The sequence below is a fragment of the Macaca thibetana genome, chromosome 2 (genome assembly GCF_024542745.1).
Source record: "Macaca thibetana thibetana isolate TM-01 chromosome 2, ASM2454274v1, whole genome shotgun sequence".
In the NCBI taxonomy this organism is placed as follows: domain Eukaryota; kingdom Metazoa; phylum Chordata; class Mammalia; order Primates; family Cercopithecidae; genus Macaca; species Macaca thibetana.
Genome location: NC_065579.1, coordinates 125,996,881 through 126,017,491, shown reverse-complemented (window position 1 = coordinate 126,017,491; position 20,611 = coordinate 125,996,881). Strand labels below are relative to the sequence as shown.

At 39.3% G+C, this 20,611-nt stretch overlaps 1 protein-coding gene across 1 annotated transcript in view; it reads left to right on the top strand.

The window, feature by feature from the left end:
• The window catches only part of EIF4E3 (eukaryotic translation initiation factor 4E family member 3), a 45,737-nt gene extending 25,553 nt beyond the window's left edge, over positions 1-20,184 (top strand). The window contains exons 3-7 of the mRNA XM_050781362.1: positions 84-178; positions 2,987-3,047; positions 5,546-5,612; positions 9,319-9,474; positions 14,730-20,184. Of these exons, the coding sequence (XP_050637319.1) occupies positions 84-178; positions 2,987-3,047; positions 5,546-5,612; positions 9,319-9,474; positions 14,730-14,776 (426 nt within the window). The 3' untranslated portion in view covers positions 14,777-20,184. The remainder of the gene's footprint in view (positions 1-83; positions 179-2,986; positions 3,048-5,545; positions 5,613-9,318; positions 9,475-14,729) is intronic.
• The last annotated feature ends 427 nt before the right edge of the window (positions 20,185-20,611 follow it).

Genomic DNA, 20,611 nt, shown 5'->3' with positions numbered 1-20,611 from the left:
TTTAATGCACTAATTTGATAATCTAGCAGCATAATAAATCGATACTGGGTATATTAAACAAAGTGTTTGTTTTTCTTTTAAAGATATTCTGGAGTGTATACAATAATATCCCTCCTGTGACTAGCCTGCCTTTGAGATGCAGTTATCATTTAATGAGAGGAGAGAGGCGACCACTTTGGTAAGTGTCTAACGTGTAATTTAAGGTCAAGGTGGGAGGGAAATGTTTGTGAACCTCATAAAATATCATATCACCTGAGATGTGTGTCTCACATGGACAACATAGAAAGTCTATGATACCAACCATGACCCAGGGTCTGGGGCTAAGTGTCCTCCTTCTTTAATAGCTTGATGTAGTGATGAAGATGGACAGTAAGTTAGTTTGCCCAAGCTGGAGTCCCAATTAGTAATAAATCCTTATGTCCTGTCATTCAGTCTTTCTGCATTATTTACTCATTAATAAAATGTAAATGTGTCTCATCTTGAGTAGTGGCAAATGACAGAAACCTAATTTTTTTGTGTGGGTTTTTTGTTACTGTTGTTGTTCGGTTGGTTTCTTTTTTTTTTTTTTGAGACCGGGTTTTACTCTATCACCCAGGCTGGAGCACAGTGGCACCATCACAGCTCACCACAGCCTTGACCTCCCAGGCTCAGGTGAACCTCCCGCCTCAGCCTCCCAAGTAGCTGAGACTACAGGTGCATGCCACCACCCCCAACTAATTTTTTATTTTGGGTCGAGATGGGGTTTCACCTTGTTGCCCAAGCTGGTCTTGAACTCCTGGGCTCAAGCGATCTGTGCGTCTCAGCCTTCCAAAGTGCTGGGATTACAGGCATGAGCCGCCAGGCCCAGCCACCAGAAACCTAATTTGAGCAAAAAAAAATTGAATATGTTTTTAACCTGTGACTGGGAAGTTCACTGGTAGGGGTAATTTCTGGCAGATCCGGCTCCAGTGTTATCAGGAATCTGATGGTCCCCACCAGAATTATTCTGCTTTATTCTACATTGGTTTAATTTTCGGTTTTATTTTCTCCCATCTGAGGTGGCAAAGTGGCTTTCGTATGCTGTGGTCTTACACCCTGCAAGTTTACTAATGTCAGTACTCAGCAACCCAGATAAAATCTCAGGGCTGGCTCTCATTGTCTCACTTTGGATCCCCTTTCAATTTCTGGCCAATCACAAAGACTAGGAAGAGGCAGTACTCTCATAGGCTAGCCTGAGTCAGAAGCCCATCTTTGAAGCTAGGACGTGGAGTCAACCCTGCCTGAGTGGATCTCACAGAAGAGTAGGGGGCAGGTGGCTCTTTAGGGGGAAACTGGGATGCTCTTACCAGAAAGGGAGCAGATACTAAACAGTGACACACAGCAGGTGTCCTTCACAGGGATACCTATGAGGCCTTGATACATGGTTGATAGGAGAATCACATGAGACAATGTCATGACTATGACTTTGAAGTGTCAGGGCCTTCCCTTGTATGAAGCGGTTGTATTCGTTGTCCATCCCCAGAGTCAAGCAGGCCTGTCTGCACCAGCCCTTTGAGGATGAGGATCTCAAGTCCTATCACCTTCCCTGCCCATGGAGCCACTGAATGCCACTTTCTTGCCTCTCCATCCCTAGCTCCTTCCTTTTGCATTCATCTGCTTCTGTTTCCAACAAAAGGACTGAGGAAGAGTTTATTGAAAAATGCCCAATCTTACCCCTGTTAAAATGGCTTTTATCCAAAAGACAGCAATGCTGGTGAGGATGTGGAAAAAGGGGAGCCCTCGTACACTGTTGATTAGCACAGTCAACTATGGAGAACAGTATGGAGGTTCCTCAAAAGACTAAACGTAGAATTGTCACATGATCCAGCAGTCCCACTGCCAGATATATACCCCAAAGAAAGGAAATTAGTATGTCGAAGAGATATCTACACTTCCATGTTTATTGCAGTGCCATTCACAAGAGCCAAGATATGGAATCAGTCCAAGTGTCCATCAACAGATGAATGACTAAAGAAAATATGGTACATGTATACCATGGAACAGTATTCAACCATCAAAAAAATGAAATTCCGCCATTTGCAACAACATGGATGGAATTGGAGAACATTATATTAAGTGAGATAAACCAGGCATGGAAAGACAAATATCTCATGCTCTCATTCATATGTCGGAGCTAAAAGAACAAAACAAAACAAAACAAAAAAAACAGCTGAACTGATGGAGAAAGAGAGTAGAATGATGGTTACCAGAGGCTGGGAAGTTGCGGGGGTGATAAAGAGAGGATCGTTAATGGGTACAAAAATACAGTTAGAATAAATGAGGTCTTGGAGCACAACAGGGTAACTATAGTTAACAATAATTTGTTATGTATTTCAAAATAACTAAGAGTGGAATTGGAATGTTCCTAACACAAGGAAATGATAAAGACTTGAGGTGTTGGATAGATATCCTAAATACCCTGATTCAGTCATTATACCTTGTATGCATGTATCAAAATATCACATGTAGGCCAGATGTGGTGGCTCATGCCTGTAATCCCAGCACTTTGGGAGACAAAGGTGGGAGGATTGCTTGAGGCCAGGAGTTCAAGACGAGCCTGAGCAGCAAAGTGAGGGAGACCCTGTCTCTAAAAAAAATTTTTAAAAATTAGCCGGGTGTGATGGCACATGCCTGTAATCCCAGTTGCTTGGGAGGCTGAGTGGGGAGGATTGCTTGAGCCCAGGAGTTCAAGGCTACAGTGAACTATGATCATGCCACTGCACTCCAGCCTGGGTGACAGAGTGAGACCTAGTCTTTAAAAAAAAAAAATTGAGATATGCCCCATAAATAGGTGCAACTATTATGTATCCATAATAAAAAATAAAAAACAAAAACAAGAAAAATGCCCAACTATTTTGTTTTTAAGGTCGTCTATTGTTAAACTAAATGTATGTAGAGATATTTAATCTAAATGTATGTAGAATCACTTAGTCCTGAGTGTAACTTTAAACGTTGGTCTTTGGCCCAGGGAAGAGGAGAGTAATGCAAAGGGCGGCGTATGGAAGATGAAAGTCCCCAAGGACAGCACGGTAGGTTCCTTCTGATCCTCTTCTAGAACCGACAAGGCTTGGGGTTGTTGACTGCCTGTCATCAACATGTTGTGCTTTGCAGACAGCCTGTTTACCTGGCAGTCCCCAAACAGGCTAGGGGTGAGAAATTCTGTTCTGACCTTGATTTTCTGCCTTACACTGTCACCTTGAAAGTGTATAATTGTGCTTCTCCATAGACATGGTGTAATATGTGACTGTATGATGCAGTCTGCAGGAGTAAATGCCTGTGAACTTCACAGAAAAGCTGGGTGAATGTCTTTATGGTAGTCATTCCTTTGACAGCCATGACTAACATGTGGCATATGGTTTTACAAAGTCGGAAGTAGGATCTTTGTTTCCAAAGGCTCATCCCTCCTCTACAGGGGGAACAAAAGCAGTTCTGAGAATGTCCATGGCACAGAGAATAGGGAGGCTTGGCATTTCACCATCCTTTGGGGTTTCGTGAGAGAGTATGCTCCATCCCCCTCTGGGGCTGATGAGAACCTGGATGATGTGACGACCTAGTGGGATGCTGGTTTGCAGTGATCAAGTCTCAGAAACCCAGATTTCCCAGAGCGAGCTCTAATTAATCATATTGACTGGAAATGAACGTGAACATTAAAATCGGTTATCTTAAGCCCTGGGAAACCAAAAACTTCTTTGAAAATGGACAAAAGGGGAAATGCTACCCAGTTTCACCTTTTCATGATTTCTTTCATGTGGATAATCTCAAAGAACTGAAATGTCTCCAGGGACCCATATGCTTGAGCTGGAGTCATTTTCCTATAAGCACATACCCAAAGATATGACCAGATTTATTTGTCAAAGGTGCAAACTATTCGTCAAGATGTGAAGCTCCAGCGTTTTCCTGTTATTTGGTGTACATAATGAAAACTATCAGGGGAGCAGAGAATATAAGAGAATGAGGGAATATAAGGTGTTTTTAAAATTTCATTATGAACACTTTTTGCCTTTCCGTGTTATTTACTCGCACTAGAGTTTGAATTCTAGTAGAAGTAATCATGATGTCAACATTCCTTGAAAAGCAGCTGAAAGGCAGTTTTGTCCTCTCCTTGTTAGCTCACTTGGCTGCGTTGGGTTACAAATAATAACTCTTTCATATCCGTGCAAATGCCTTCATCCCAGGCAGTTTAGCCTACTTTTCGTCATCAGCCAGTGGGAGTCTTGTGGGCCAACCTTGTCTGAATTCAAAGCAGAAGGGTGAAGTCTCCCTTCCCCTAATGGCATCTCCCAGCTCTCAACTTCATCACTAACAGCTTGAAGGACTGTAGCTGGACAGAGAAAATGGAAGCAATGATTCCTAGGTGGGAGACTCATAGACCAGAAGGGACTGGCTAGGAAAGACAAAAGAAAAGGATGAAAGGTCACTTCTCAGTTCCCTGGCTAACTGCCATGGCCTTGGTTAAAGATTCAGCGAGACTGCTTTAAGCTTGTGAGGACATCATAATAAACACTATTATTATAGTTAATATGCATTGAGCACTTGGCATATAGCAAACACACAGCTGTTTATGGCATGGATCTTATATGTTAAGCTCTTTTATTGCAGTCATTGTACTAAGCCCTCTGAGCACATTTGTTGACTAATTTCATACCCACAACAGCCCTGGAAGGTCAGACCTATTATTATTTCCTTGTTCACCTAAAGAAACTGATGATCAGAGAGGTTGTTAACCCACCTGGTTTGCAGATAGCAAGCAGCCTCTCAGGATTCAAACCTAGTTTGGGGGCAATTTGGAGCCTGTGAATCACAGGAAGGAGGATAAATAGGACCAAGAACTTTTCAAAGGAAGTAATGTGAGTGGAAATAATCTGGCTGTCTATTGGATGCCACTAGTAGATTATGAGGAGAAAGAAACTCCAGTGTTTCTCATTGGTAGGAGGCAGACCACAGCAGGCACTGAATCTTCCAGGGAAATTACATACATTCTTACATAAAGTTCTATCGCCTGCCATAAACAGTCTGCCTCAAGTGAATGGAATTTCCCAAGACTCTAGTATTAAATAAACAAGAAATGTCCTTAAGTGTTCTTTACTTGTGTAACCTTTGAAGTACCTTATAAGTAGTAAGAAAAACAGAGAAAGGATTTTGAAGAGAAAGATTTTACTAATAGCATCCACATATAATTAGCTTCTGTGTTTTGAATCAGTGAGAGGTAAAGAAATTGGAAATTTTTTAGTCGTTTGAATGCGTTTTGCCTAGAAATTCTTCTGAATTTCACCAGGGGTTTCACTAGAGATTAGCTTTTACTAGACTTTGGCTCACTTGTATCTGTGTAAAGTTATTTGTAAACCACTGAAAAATATGCCACGGTGATAAATGTTTGCACCTAGGCTTTGGAGGTGTCTGTGGACTCCAAATATGGGCACAGAAAGTACATGTGAAGTTGAAGAAAACATAATTTGTTTAGCTCCTGAGGATAATGTTCTAAAAATATGTGTATTTTGTTTTGTTTTTTATTATTTTCCCATATCAGTCCACAGTTTGGAAAGAGTTGCTGTTAGCAACCATCGGGGAACAGTTCACAGACTGTGCTGCAGCAGGTAAAGCAGCCCACGGCTCTGGCCGGCCCTGCCTCTTGTGCTCCTGGCTTGTGCTTGTTTCTTGCAGCAGTTTGTTATCACGTGTTTGACTTTTTACATGTTTTGAAGTTGTTTATTTTGGAACTACAAAGTTACTCAGTTTTTTTTCATGTGATTTTGGTGTTTAGTGTTAGATATGTGTGTCTATGTCCATACGTGTATTTACGTATGTGCATATTTATATATGTATGTATATATTCATGTATGTGTTTCCCTCTTAGCTTAACTTAATAGTATCTGTAATCATCTGTCCAAAATAAATAGGCAGAAAAGAAAAATCTGACATTAACTGGGCCCTTAACACAGTTGGTAGTAGGTTCCCTTTATCTCTTCCAGTTTTTCCAGAAGGGGAAAGTGCTTTCGGTGTCTAGTGAAGTTTGTAGGTGGGCAGGCACAATCTTCTCTGTCCCTCTCAACCCCTAACCCCTTCCTCTTGTTCTCTCTGTCCCCTGCTCAAAGAGGACTAGAGTAGTAGGTGGGGACATGCTCACTGTTATGTGTCCCGGGATCTCACGGTGGAGGATAAGACAGAAGTTCTTCAGGGCTTTTCTTTGGAGACCATTTTCAAATACTCAGGGTATTTCTGAGAGCAAAACAAAAAGCTTTTGTTTTGCTTTGTGTTTATCATGAACCCACTCAGAGAGCAGAATTTAATTGCTTGTTTAAAGTTTTGTTTTCTTTTGGGGGTAGTTCCTTCTGAATGCTCCTGAAGTAACATTTAGAATACTATTTTTCCTACCCAGCTTTCAGTTAAGATTTTCTTTTTAGCTAATGACAATGATGAGTTGTCCCTCCGATGTCTTAGATGGGGCCGTGTTTGAGAGCCCTGTAGGCCTTGCCAGTCCCGGGGCATGTTTCAGATTCATCTCATGAGCAGTTCCTATCATTCCACTTTTGTTTTGCTTACTTCTTACACCACTTTTTATTCACTTAAGACAAAACCTGCACTGGGCATGGTGGCCCATGACTGTAATCCCAGCACTTTGGGAGGCCAAGATGGAAGGATCACTCGAGGCCAGGAGTTTGAAACCACCCTATGTAACATAGAGAGACCCTTTCTACAAAAAATGCAAAAATTAGCTGGGCATAGTGGCATACACCCATAGCCCCAGCATCTTTGGAGGCTGCAGTGGGAGGATCACTTGAGCCCAGGAGGTAGAGGCTGCAGTGAGCTGTGATCACTACTGCACTGCAGCCTGGGTAACAGAGTGAGACCCTCTTTCAAAAAAAAAAAAAAGAGAGACCCCGGTTAAGATAAAATTGTCTGTAAGTACAGATTCCTTCTGTTTTAATAGGGAGTATTTAGCAACTTGATAATACACAGCCAAAAATGTATCCTGTGTATAATTATAAACACATAAATCCCTGGGAGAGGAAGTTTTCTGCATGAATTATTCCTGTTTCCAGAACCAGGGAAAAATAGTCTAAGTAGTAATAGCCAGGATTGAATAAAGAAGACCAATTGTTTTGTGGTTGACTTGAGACATGAGAGCACCATTAGCTATTAACCATTAGCTCTTCCATTAACCAGCTATGCCACTTTTAGCAAGTCAACTAATCACTCTGGGCCTCACTCCCCTCATCTTTAAGCAATGGCTCCTCCCAGCTCTAATGTCTTATGCTGCCAGTACCCTAAAATAATCAAGGTTTTGCTGGTTGATTCTACTTATGAATATTACATGTTTGCTGATGGATCTGCCTTTGGATAAGAGTTGCAGCCTTTTTGTACCAAACCATTTGTGAAAGTGCTGTGCTAGTAACTATGCCTAGTTACCAAGAGCAAAACCAAACTGAAATATTGACAGTTCGGCATCCATCCGTTACGTCACGCTTTGACCAATAGGGTAGAAATTGGCAACACCAAAAGACAGGAAACATGAACATTTCCTCAAAAGGGTGACCTTGTGACTTCATGGCCACTCTTGAAACTGGTAAACTGCAAAGCTCCCCTTTGTAGTTGATGATTTTTATTTTCATATAAAATATAACATTGAGCTCTGGCAAGACTATTTTTAAAGTGTAAATTAAAAAGTCAAGAATCTGTATCTAAGAATATTTTCTTGATGGAATAATAAGTTTCTGTGAATGGCCATGATAAGGTACTATGTTTTTTGACTCTTTTGTTTAAATGTGGCATATATACAGAAGAGTGCACACGTCATATGTGTACAGTTTGATAAATATTCACAAAGTAAGCATATAACTGTAACTAGCATCCAGATATATAAGCAGGATATTACCAGCCCGCCAGGATCCCTCTCTGCTGTCTTTCCTTCCTTCAAAGGTAACCTGCAGTCTAACTTCTAACATCATAGGCTAATTTTCGCTGGTTTTGAGTATTTATATAAATGGACTCATTTAGTGTCAAGTCATACACATTTAGCCAGGATCAAATTCATTTTAAAAAAGAAAAGAAGGAAGAGGGGGAGAAAGAGAAGGGAAGAATGGAGAAAAGAAAGGAATTACTTTACTGCCAATTATTTCTTTTAGTAAATTGGATATGTTTTTATTTAAATTATATCCTAATACTAAAACGTTTTAACTTCCAGAAGACAATTGGAAAAACTGATGGCATGAATATTTAGATTTACAGAGGCCAGCAAATTAGGTAAAGCATACTAACTAAAGCAAAGTTTTCTTATATTGATAATGCTTATCTCTCACCTATTACATATTGATGCTGTTTATGAAAGTGCAGAGAGCTGACCGTATTGCATTACTGTGTCATGAACAAGGAAAACCAAGAATCAAAAGTTTGTATTCTTTTCATTTTGCTGCAAATTTGTGTAAACAAAGTGGCTGCAAGGGAGGATAAAACAGTATAACACCCTACTATCCATCCGCTGTTCTCAACTGTGTACAAGACAGCCCTAATCTGGAATTTTGTTTTTTTGAAAAAGTCCACCTTAATCAATGTAGATAAATGCCTTAACGTTCATTCATTGAAGGACAATCCTGTAATAGCAGAGCTGTACTCAGAAGATTTACTCTCACTCTATACACAGGGCTAACAGATGGTCATTGGCTCACTAGCCCACAGTATATAATGCCCAAAACCAGAAAAGGGATTTCTAGAGGGAGGCATCAGGAAGCAGGAAGAATTCGTAGGAAAGGAGCAGACAAGCAAACCGCAGAAAGCAGATGAGCAGCAGAGAATGCACAATCTGGGTCCAGTTAGTGTTGGGGCAGATAGCGCTGACCACTCCGAGGTGCCTGAAAGCTTGGCAGGAAGTCAGGAGAAATTCTTGCTCTCCTTACCAAAGACAGCAAGGCATCAAGGAAAAGTTCATTTCAGTTCACTTGGCTTTCAGAGGGCAGGGAATTATGCAACCCATTTTAGAAAAAGTCTCATCAAAACAGAGTAAGAAATAGTCACAAAGCTTTCCTAAAGTTAAAAAGGGTAAATTACTTATCTGGAAAATGCATTCGGCTGGAACACTTTATCTGAGTCCCTGGATAAATGTGATGTGACTGCTACACCTTTTGTGCACTGACTTGCTTTCCTCCAGTGATTCCCCGTAGAAACAATTATTTCTTACAAGTTGTCTTGTGCCACCTTTTTTCCATCTTATCCTTAATTTTCAGATAAAAAGACTAAGTTCTTAGAAACAGTCAGACTGACTTGAAAGTATCACTCATTTTTTTTTTTTCCCTGTCTTCCCCTCAGATGATGAAGTAATAGGAGTTAGTGTCAGTGTTCGGGACCGAGAAGACGTCGTCCAAGTCTGGAATGTAAATGCCTCTTTAGTGGGTGAAGCGACTGTTTTAGAAAAGATCTATGAACTTCTGCCCCACATAACTTTTAAAGCAGTATTTTATAAACGTAAGTGCCTCATTTCCAGTTATTACTTTCTAGCTTACTCTATCATACTTTTAAAGATAAAAACTGTTTTGCAAATGTGATGAAGGCAGACTCACTTGAAATTTGATAATTCAGAAAAGAATTCAACAAAATACATTTAAGTGTTTAAAAAAAAAACCAAACATAGTCTCAGAAATTAAAATGATATTTTATTTTTGCCTAACTGTGTGGATCAGAAAAGGAAATAACAAATACCGTGTTTGTTATTTCAAAAATTTTTACCTGAACTCAAATTTGTAATTCTCAGAAAAAAATTTACTTTCTATTGGAAACAACAGTAACAAAAATGTCATTATATGAACTGGCAGGTAGATATTCAATCATCCCTTCATAAATAGGAATTTATAATGTATAACATCTGTATTTGTGGAAGAAATGCATTCTGAGCACAGGCATGATTGAATGTTCTACTGAAATGCTAATACTTCCTCATTATGAATGACTGTGACACAGAACCGAGAGAGAATTCACGCCTAGTAGTGAAATGTTAACGGTATGAATAGGTGTGTGGACCCATTGTTTCCATCATGATTCATGTTCATTGCTTTTGTGTGCTCTTTTGAAAAAGTCTTCTTTTTCATAATGAAACATCTTAGTGCTATTAAACCAATGTTTGGTAGATCAAACTGCAGGTCACACATTTAACAAAGAGTTAGAGAAAAGGACAACAGCCCTACACATGTATGATAAATTTCCTATATCCAAAACTCTTCCTAGAGTCAATAACCCATTTTTTAACTACTGTATTTCATTGAATCTAAGATGCTCTTGAAGATAAAATGCTCCATTATTTTTAGTATTACTAAAAAAGAAAAAAGGCTCCCAATTAAACTGTAACACATTATTGGTACCAGAGGTCTTCAAATATATGTGTGGTAGTTGTGAGGAGTGCATCTTAGAATTGCTGAAATACAGTTCATTAGTGCTTCACTTTTTCCAACTCTTTGCCAAAAAGGATAAAAAAATCAAATTTTGTTTTGTGAGTATCCTAGTATAACAGGGGATATTAACACTAAGGCCTCCCTGTAAGGAATCATATAATTACAGGCCAAATGACTTAGATGTTAAGCAGTGGGACTGATCTGGCACTACAGATATTCTGAATTTTAAATGGAAGTTTAAAAGAGACAGAAAAATGTCACTGCAGAAGTTGCTTATTGGCTGTGCAGTGTAGAAGTTGCAAATTTGCCGATGCTATTTTTATTCTTTAAGGATACTTTAATTGTATTTTCACCCCAGATATTAATTGAAAGGTCATCAAGAGTTTTTTCTTTTTTTTTTATTTCACAAGACCAGCAGAAACTCTGTAGATGGAAGTGTATTTCATTGGCATTTACGTATGGGGCTAAAACATTTTTTCCCATGAACCAGCTCCACACTTGACTCTAAAGAGGAGAACACCAATTTGGGGTCATTAAGTCAGGCACTTTGGATTTTTGTCCAGCTTCACCAGTGTGACCTTGAGCAAGTCACAACTTCTCATTCTTTTACTTTCTCATCTGAGTATCGAGGAGGTTGGTCTTAGATGATCTCCAAGGTTCCTTCTACTTCAAAGTTCTATGATTAAGTTTCCAGGTAACACATTGGTTAGCAGCAGGCTCAACACAGATAATAAGATACCTGTTTTATCAGATAATAAGGCCACAGAGTGGTCAGGTCACTTTTTAGGGCCATGGCAATAATCAAGTAAGATTGACAAAGGGCAGGATGATTCACTGGTTAGCTGTTGTGATGGCTCTGGGAAAGAAAAAAGCCAAACATGGGGAAAGAAAACTGCGACTTGGCCAGTTAAATCGAATAGATACCTAAAGGTAGAGGCCATTGCAAAGTGTGTGATACACGACTGAGGAAGGGTCTCAGCAGAAATCCATATTTTAAGGTCATAAATTAACATTTAAAAACTCAAAGATCGTTCAAATAAAAGTGTGAATTTGAAAAAACAAGCAGTTTTCTTTATTGTAAACAAAGCAGGCAGTCCTTTACTCAGCAGGGTATATACCACTTGCTGCAGAAGTGATTTGGAAAAATGAGGTTTGGGCTGAAATCTTTTTCACAGCAGGGTGAGCTAAGTTAGAAATGGCCAATTTATGCGTTTACTCTGGTTTAGTTAATAGGATCCTAGTGTAAGTATTCCCAAGTTTACAGAAGCCAGGTGACTGTAAATTTTCCATGTAGAAAGAACCCAAGCATATTCAGTCATGGCCTCTAGTGGGTAGATGGGCATTGGGCCATTGATAACTTACATTTGATATGGATACACGTTATTTGACTGAGAAATTCACAATGCACAGACTCCACTCCCTGACCAGCCCCACCCTGGCCAATTCTGCTAAGTTCTTCAGAGCAGCTGAGTGACAAAGGTCTTTTCTGCCGTGAGAATTGTTTAGAGCTGGAAGCTGGAGCCCAAATCTGCCCCCCGTCTTCCCCTCCCCTCTCCTGTTTCTGTATAGGTGTAGCTGAGAATGCTTTTTACATTCTTCAGTGGTTGGGAAAAATCAAAAGAAAAAGTATATTTTGTGACACATGAAAATTATATGAATACAAATTTTAGTGTCCATAAATAAAGTTTTATCAGCATAGAGCAATACCCATTTGTTTCCGTGTTACCTATAGCTGCTTTAGTGCTACAGTGGCAGAGTTAATAATTGAGACAGAGGTCAGACCTGGTGGCTCACGCCTGTAATCCCAGCACTTTGGGAGGCCAAGGCAGGCAGATCATCTGAGGTCAGGAGTTCAAGACCAGGCTGGCCAACATGGCGAAACCCCATCTCTACTAAAAATATAAAAAGTTAGCCGGGCGTGGTGGTATGTGCCTGTAATCCCAGCTACTTAGGAGGCTGAGGCAGGAGAATTGCTTGAACCCAGGAGGTGAAGGTTGCAGTGAACCAAGATCACACCATTGCACTCTACCCTGGGTCACAAGAGAGAAACTCCGTCTCAAAAACAACAACAATAAATAATAATAATTGGGACAGAGACTGTATGGCCCATAAAGACAAACATTTATTCTCTTCCTTTTCCTGAAAAAGTTTGCCAACTCCAGGCTTAGAGCAATTCTATAATCCCTTTCTACCCAAAGTAACCTAAGGCTGACAGAACTCCTGTTCACTAGGCACTCCCAGTTCTGAATGTTCTGTTTTACTGTCTCCTTAACCCATCAACATTGTAGTATGCAACTATGACCACCCCAGACTGCCCCTCACACCTGGAAGTAACACGGATCTTTGGATAGCCTGTATATCTGGATTTATTGTTTGGAAACCAGGTCACTATAGTTCTATGGTACCTCTGTTTGACCCTGAAGTATAGTATAATTTCTTTGCAGATCAAACCATGTTTTCTTTGGTGTCTTCCTTAAATATCTTTCTTAAAAAGAAAACACACTCACACAATGTGAAATATTTGTAAAGTTAAAGCTGTGAGAAATGTTCTATTAAATTAGTTCAGATTTCAGGCTGCCCTTAGGAGTAGGGCCAACCTGAGGTGCCTGGGAAGTATAAAGTGTGTCTCTCCCAAAGTTTTTTCCAAGTGCGGAGTAGGTTGGGGTGAATGTCCAAGATGATGTTGCAGGGAAAATAGACCCGTTCCACCCACCTCTTCAGCAATAGTCTGAAGAATTTAGTCCTTATCAAAAACACAGAGGCCAGGTACAGTGGTTCATGCCTGTAATCCCAGCACTTTGGGCGGCTGAGGCGGGTGGATCACTTGAGCTCAGGAGTTCAAGACCTGCCTGGGCAACATGGCAAAACCCCGTCTCTGTCAAAAAGACAAAACTTAGCCAGGCATGGTGGCATACACCTGTAATCCCAGCTACTCAGGAGGCTGAGGTGGGAGGATTGCTTGAGCCCAGGAAGTCGAGGCTGCAGTGAGCCGAGTAGCGTGATGCTACTGTACTCCAGCCTGGGTGACAGAGCAGCAAGACCTTGTCTTAAAAAAAAAAAAAAAAAAAAAAAAAAAAGAAAAAGAAAAACAGAATTGGAAGGGGCTTAAAAGGTGAAATGGGGCAGCCCATCTGCCTCCCTGGAACCCCATTCACTGCTAGTGTGGGTAGTGTGTTGGGGATCAAAGCACCCAGAGTCCTGAATTACCCCACCTTTATCAGACCTTGCTTCCTGGTAATGGTTAGCCAGATCCAGGAGGTAGATTGTCACACTCGGTCTTTTGCCTTAGAAAAAATGTTATGTATTTCGTAGGTTTCCCTGTGCCATCTTCTACTTTAAACAACGTTAAGTGTTTGAAAGTATTTTTGGTGGCATAATTTTTTTCAATTCCTGAATTCCGACTGGGCCTGGTGGCTCACGCCTGTAATCCCAGTACTTTGGGAGGCTGAGGCAGGTGGTTCACTTGAGGTCAGGAGTTCGAGACCAGCCTGTCCAACATGGTGAGACCCCGTTTCTACAAAAAATACAAAAATTAGCTGGGCATGGTGGCATGCACCTGTATGCCAGCTACTCGGGAGGCTGAGGCAGGAGAATTGCTTGAACCCCGGGAGGCAGAGGAGGTTGCAGTGAGCCGAGATTGCACCACTGCACTCCAGCCTGGGCTACAGAGCAGAACTCCGTCTCAAAAAAAAAAAAAAAAAAATTCTAGGGTTCCTAATTAAAATTAGTAATTTTGCAAACCAGATGATAGGGCTGAATATCTATTGGCAGGGGGAAACATGATTTGGAAAAATAAGACTTAACAATTTTGTGAAACTTCATTTCCCATGGAGAGTGTTGAGAGGTAGGGAGCAGGGGCACCTAGGTATAATTGCTGTCACCCTGGTGTGGTTCTTTGTTTTGTTTTATTTTTAGTTTATTGTTCAAGATAGGCTTGTGAGTGGCTCTGTCTCGGGTTGTGTCAGGCACTCCCCCCCACCCCCCGCAATGCATTTTGTGGGGCACATTTTCCCCTGCGGCATTTGCTTGCAGCCCAACATACTCTCTTCATCGGCTTGTCGAGATGACTCATCCTCCCGGGCACAGCAAGAAGAAACAGGCTGCATGCCCATTACTTGTTTATTCCTTGTTTTAATTTTCATTATTACGTTTCTCAGGAAATGCACGCCTTAGCTAACAGTTACTGGCAAAAAAATAAATAAATAAAAAATAAGGTGTTTGAGTTCTTGCCAACATTTGGGGAAGCTGAATGAGATGCCTAGAGGAGGGTTGGCCCATCCTTTGCTTAAAGTTTTCTTTCCTTTTTTTCTTTTTTGTTTTTTTTCTGTCCTTTAGCCCATGAAGAGCATCATGCTTTTGAAGGTGGACGTGGAAAACACTAATTGCACTCTGTAAAGAATTCTTTGTCCTTTGCTGATTGGTTTTGGAAACGGTCTTAACAGGAGGGAGAGTGAAGAGAAGACTTGCCGAAGCCGATGCTGGTCAATTTAGAGTGGGTTTCTGTCCTTGCAGATGGGCAATTAGGACTCAAAGTGGCAGGTGGGGTGGGGGGAGATTGTGTGGGTTTCTACCGTCACGTTACTTGCTTTTTTAAAAACAAAAAAACAACAAAAAAACCATTTTTTTTGGCTTTCTAAATTCTCTGTTCTTTTCACTCTGAATTTTTTTCTGTGCCCTTTAAAATTCCTTGTTCAGCCTAATTATTGTTTTCTACACTCCCCTTTCATTGAGGCACAAGAAATTGGTTTCCCTTTAAGTAGCTCTGCTGTACCTAGTTAATGAGAATATGCATAATCGTGACAATACTGCTTTTGAATACCACACTGTACAAGGAGGAATACTAGCTTGGAGAAACCTGTCTTCTGATTATGTGTTGTGACACATTCCTATGTGCTGTGAGCTGGGCATTGTTTTTTTCTGTCCCAGGGAAAAGAAAAACCATACTTAATCTGATTTTGCACTGACTGCACTCAAATCTTTAATTTGCCTTTTTAAAACTTTTTTTTAGTGATAAAAGGAAAATAATAGTTGGATTGCCTAACATGAAAACTATAATCACAATTCAGTATCAGGATATAAATCAAGCTCTAAGTCTTTGGACCCTTCGTAGAAACATTTCTAACCCGAATTTTAATTTGGCCTTTTCAACCAAAGGCTTAGAGTGGTAGCAAGGGATTTCTCCCACTAGGAAACCTGATGTTTCTGATTTAAAGAGAAGGTGATATTTTAATTGTTTGGATTAAGCTCCTTGCAAAGTTCGGATGTGTTTACCCACTTAGGGCTTTCCCAGTGAACACTAACACATTTTGTTAAATGATCCCTTTCCCTGCTCACGTTGTGTGTCATTTCTCATCATCAGTAGTCCTCCAGCCTGGGCAGCTGTCCCCACCCTTTTTCATGTAGGTGCAGGAAGTTACATCTCATTTCCAGGATGCATGTGAACATTTACAAAGTTGAACTTTGAGTGCATTCAGCTCATATTAGTTATTGGGATTGTTGATATATATTGTATTATGCTACCAAAGAAATATTGGTTTTATTAGAAGGAAATGGTCATCCTCTGGACCATGGAGACGTGCTCAGAATATGCCGATTTCCCTCTCCTGACTTTGCCAAGCCTTGGGCTGCTTTTGCCTGATAAAAGGCAGGGCCATTCAAAGACACTTCCCCCCAGTCGGCTTGTTTGTGGAGTCACAGGAGGTAGTGTCTGCTCACACATTTTTCAAAAGGGCAGTATACTCAGAACTTCACTGTACCTGGGATTTTTAATTCCTCTTGCAGTGTTGACCAGCAGAGAGACTCGAGGCTACTTTAAGCCTCCACTATGTGTTTGTAGATAAAAATCTCCATTCAAACATTTTAAAGGACTTTGAACATTATCTGTTTGTAGAAGTCGTGCCCTTCATTTGGTTAGTAACCACCTCAGCCGTAATACTTATCATCATAGGTTTTTTAAAATGCTTTTTTTTTTTTCCCTAAACTTGAGTTTCCTTAGTGATTTCAAAATGAAGTATGAGAATATCAGATCCCATTAGCAAAAGCCTGGGACTTGTTTCTCCAGACATTGTACTAACATTCAACTTGTTTTAAAATTGTGACTCAAGAATTTTAAAAAATTATTCTGGACATGAATTAAAACTCTTTTTTATAATATAAGTATTTTTCTGATAGATTAGAAAAAAGGATATAATTGACTTCACTATAATTGTCGTATATATTTCCATAAGTAAATGGATTTTGAAGTATTTTTATTTTTTGAACTTTATTTAAAGCATGTGTGATGACATGTTCAACTTTTGCATGTATGTAGCCTTTGAAGTAAAAATAAAATAAATAGGAATGTCAGGCTCACGTTAATATTTCTAGTTTCTGTTTATGATCATGGAACATGACTAGCACACAAAGTAGATTTTTGCCCCAGTGAACTTCTGCAACTGTTTCTGACCCTTTAGAAAATACCAACTGTGAGAAGGATTTAATTTGCCTAATGTTAAAAACCTATCATCTAAATTACTTTTAGAGAGGATTTTGTCAGATTTTGGTTTGGAAATCGTTTTAATTGAATATTTAGTCATAATAGACTTTGTATGAACTAAGCTGATTTAATCAGTTTAAAAACCTCTCATTACCTTCTTAGATTAAAGAAGCTAATACTCTTTTGAGATAGAAGGAAATATTTTGTGGGACATGTGACTTTTGTGTTAAGGCAGTTTACCCATCTTGGCCGATGTGGAGAAAGTGCAAACTTCAGTAGAATCCCGGTCTTTTCATCCAAGTGCTTGCAGGTGCAGCGTTGTACTCTGCAAGGAACCATACAGAAACCAAAGAGCTCGTTTTTTTGTCTTTGTAATTCCTTAGGGTCTGTGATATATGCCAGGAAATCTGATTGAAACTAATATGCTTTTTATTCTCCCATTATTCCCTAAATTGTTATATCACAGGCACTTGCCTACACTGGGAAAGTAAGAACAAATAATGCCCATTTAATGTAACTTGCCTGTATTTTGACTGTCTTTTGTAAGCACTTGCTGAACTGCTGACTTAACTCAGTTTTAAGATTTCCTCTTTCCCCCCAGCTTTTCCACATTTCTTAAATGAGGGTACAATTTACTGCAAACATGTACATTTAATATAATATTGCTGTTAGATTCATGGTACACTTTATGAAGCAAAAACATGAAAAGGAAAACACAACTCTAATAAACTTTAAATTACAGATTGACTCTCTCTCACCCCTCTTCTTGAATTTAGCCCACATCTACACCATGCACACAGGCACAGGACTTTATGGCTTAGAAACTTTAGATATAATTGGGTCCTATAGACATAACATGCAATCCACCAACTGAGCCTTGGCTGAACTTGTCCCCTGTTAAAGACGTAGGGCTAGCCAGCCATAGAGCTGGGCATTGAAGTCGGCAAAGTGTATCCTGGTGCCAGCATCCTTAAATGGAGAGTACTCAGGATCTGCCAGCCTTAACCTGCCCACTGGCCACCCTAATCAAGCACTAAATATCTGATCCAATCTGGCCACTGATGTGACTCCGTAATCAGACATCATCTTTGTAAACAGCTCCTCCTTCTCTCCCTCTCCCTCTCAGAGACAGAAGTGGTGCTGGGGTTTGGAGTTTGAAAATAACCTTCCTATGACAGGAAGTGGGCTTTTGCTGTTAGTTACCCAACTCTTAGAGGATCCCAACTTGTGTCTTTAGACAAAACTGACAGCCCTTGGAACGATCACATGGTGGCGCTGCCTTCCAGCCAACAGTTCTGGCTCAGCAGCAGAATTTATCCAGCTATGTTTGTGGAATTCTTTTACGATCCTACTGCATTTTGCTCCTATGCTTTTATAAAAATTTGACGAGAAAATGTAAAAGTGATACTTGGCAATAAGACATTTAGCTTTCATGCACCTAATAAAAATGTGTCAAAGCTAGATCGCTCCAGATGTGCTTAAAATATCTCAAATCCTAGGCTCTCATTGGGCTTATAAGTGGTTGGGAAGAAAAAGAATAAAATAAACTTACATATAGGAGATATGGAAAATATTTCATCAAATATTATGCCCAAAGAGAGAAAATTAGGAGTTGATTTTTTTTTTTTTAGCTCTCTGAATATGGAAGTTCCCTTTAAAAATGTAATTCTACCCTTCACCTTCCCCACATTGTATGTTTCTGTAAGATTTTACTCATTACAAATGAAAGTAGAGGACTGCCTGTGAATTGTTTATTTCTGAAAAGAATATATTGAGATCAGTTAAAATTACTCAAGAGTTTGGTGACTCAGGATTGTAAAAAGCCTGGATCTCAACAGCTGGGAGGAGTCAGAGGGTGACGTGGAAAAAAAATAGGGACTGAGGGGCAATGAAAAGTCCCTTTGAACCTGTGGTCATGTATAGCAATTAGAGTGGGTTGCCCTTCTACTTCTCCCAAGAAGAAATCCCATATAGATTCCTTTCATGTCAGATTATACTGTTCTGATTTTATTTTCTATTATTTTTACATATACATCCAAATCTAATAATACTTATTCAGATTGACCCACTGAGACCAAAAGTCACTGTCTTGTGTTCTAGAAATTCTTTCATGTTGCTGACATGAATCCATTTTTAAAAGAAAACTCAGGGACTGTTAGAATTTTAGAGTGGAAGGGACCTTTGAGATCATCTACCAGTGCTTCTCATCCCTTAGCATTCAGCAAAATCACTCAGATACTTACTTATTGTGCACAATTCTGGACCCCAGCACTAGAAATCTGGGAGGATATCTGCATATTTAACAAGTACCCTAGTGATTCTAATGCTGATGGTGCTCAGATCACTCTTGGAGAACCTCTGATTTTATCCAACTCCCACATATGACAAATGAGGAAAGCCTCCCAACCCTAAGCTCTGTCAGGTGGCCTGATTCCAATATATGATATCAACAATCTTATGAAGGCTGGAGAAAGCCATTAATACTGAGACTTGAGTAGATGATGCTCATAAATAAGAACTTTATGGCTGGGACCACAGCAGTCATAGGAGCCCATCCCTGGCAGTCCATAATACAAAGCCTTTAATACAGAGTGGTGGTTTTTCTCTTTTCTAAATACCATTTCAGCCTGTTAAGAGAAAAGAAATTAATGTTCAGAAAAGTAGTTACTCCATATGTGCAGTAACTACTTTTCTATAATGTCTTATGGCATCTGGGGTTCAGCATCATTGAACAAGATTAAATGAACGTTATAGAGCTATAAAATTGCATGTAAAATAACGCAAAACTGTTCAAATGACTATCAAAGTAGCCTGGGAATGAATTTCCACTAAAATTAATTGTCACTCTCAAAACGTAGCTTAGCAAAGCTGTTACTAAACGGGAGAAATCCGTTAATACATAGAAATGTCAAAAAAAATCAAATAAGTATTCCCTAAACGATGTGAGTGATAAGCAAAAGTCATTGCGAAGTCAGTATTTTTTTGTTCATCATTGCTACTGAAATTTAGAGTTCCATTGTGTATGTGTGTCTTGAGTGTACCTTATTAGAATATCCAATACAATAGCTTTTGGATATTCTATGCTTTTGTGTCCTTCAGAAATCATGAGATTGAAGGAATCTGTGTTAAATGTTTTTGTTTTGGTTGCTGCCTGAAAAAAGTTACCAACTCATTAAGTGAAATGTAAGATTTCTTTATAAAAATTTCAATTTCTAATATCGAAGTCAGATAATTTTTCTTGAACTTTTATTTTGGAACAGATGTTTATTTCGGATTTATTAAAGTGTCAACTTTGCATTATAGAATTGAACATGATGTAAATTGAGTGTTTCTGAGTTTTCTATAGAAAATTTATGCTACCTCTCATCTTTTCACATACAAAGAAGCAACTTTTAATGAAGACTTGAGGTGAAAATTTTAATTTTGGCATTTTACATTACATGATGAATGGAGAATATTAAAGGACTTCGAACATTTTAATAAACTTAAAGTGTTTCTGTTTTCAAATAGAGGTATTAATTTTGTGGGTATACATTAAATTCTCCCCAAAATTCTCAGACTTGAATCAGATAATGTGGCTTACAACCATCGTTTTTGTTTTTAAGTTTTAACATTATCTTTTCAGTATTCATTTAAAACAAGTCACCATGACTTTGAATATATTCTCATGGAGAATTTATTTCAATGATTATACAAAAGAATTTCAGAATTTAAACTAGTGAGCATATTTTAGCTTGAGACA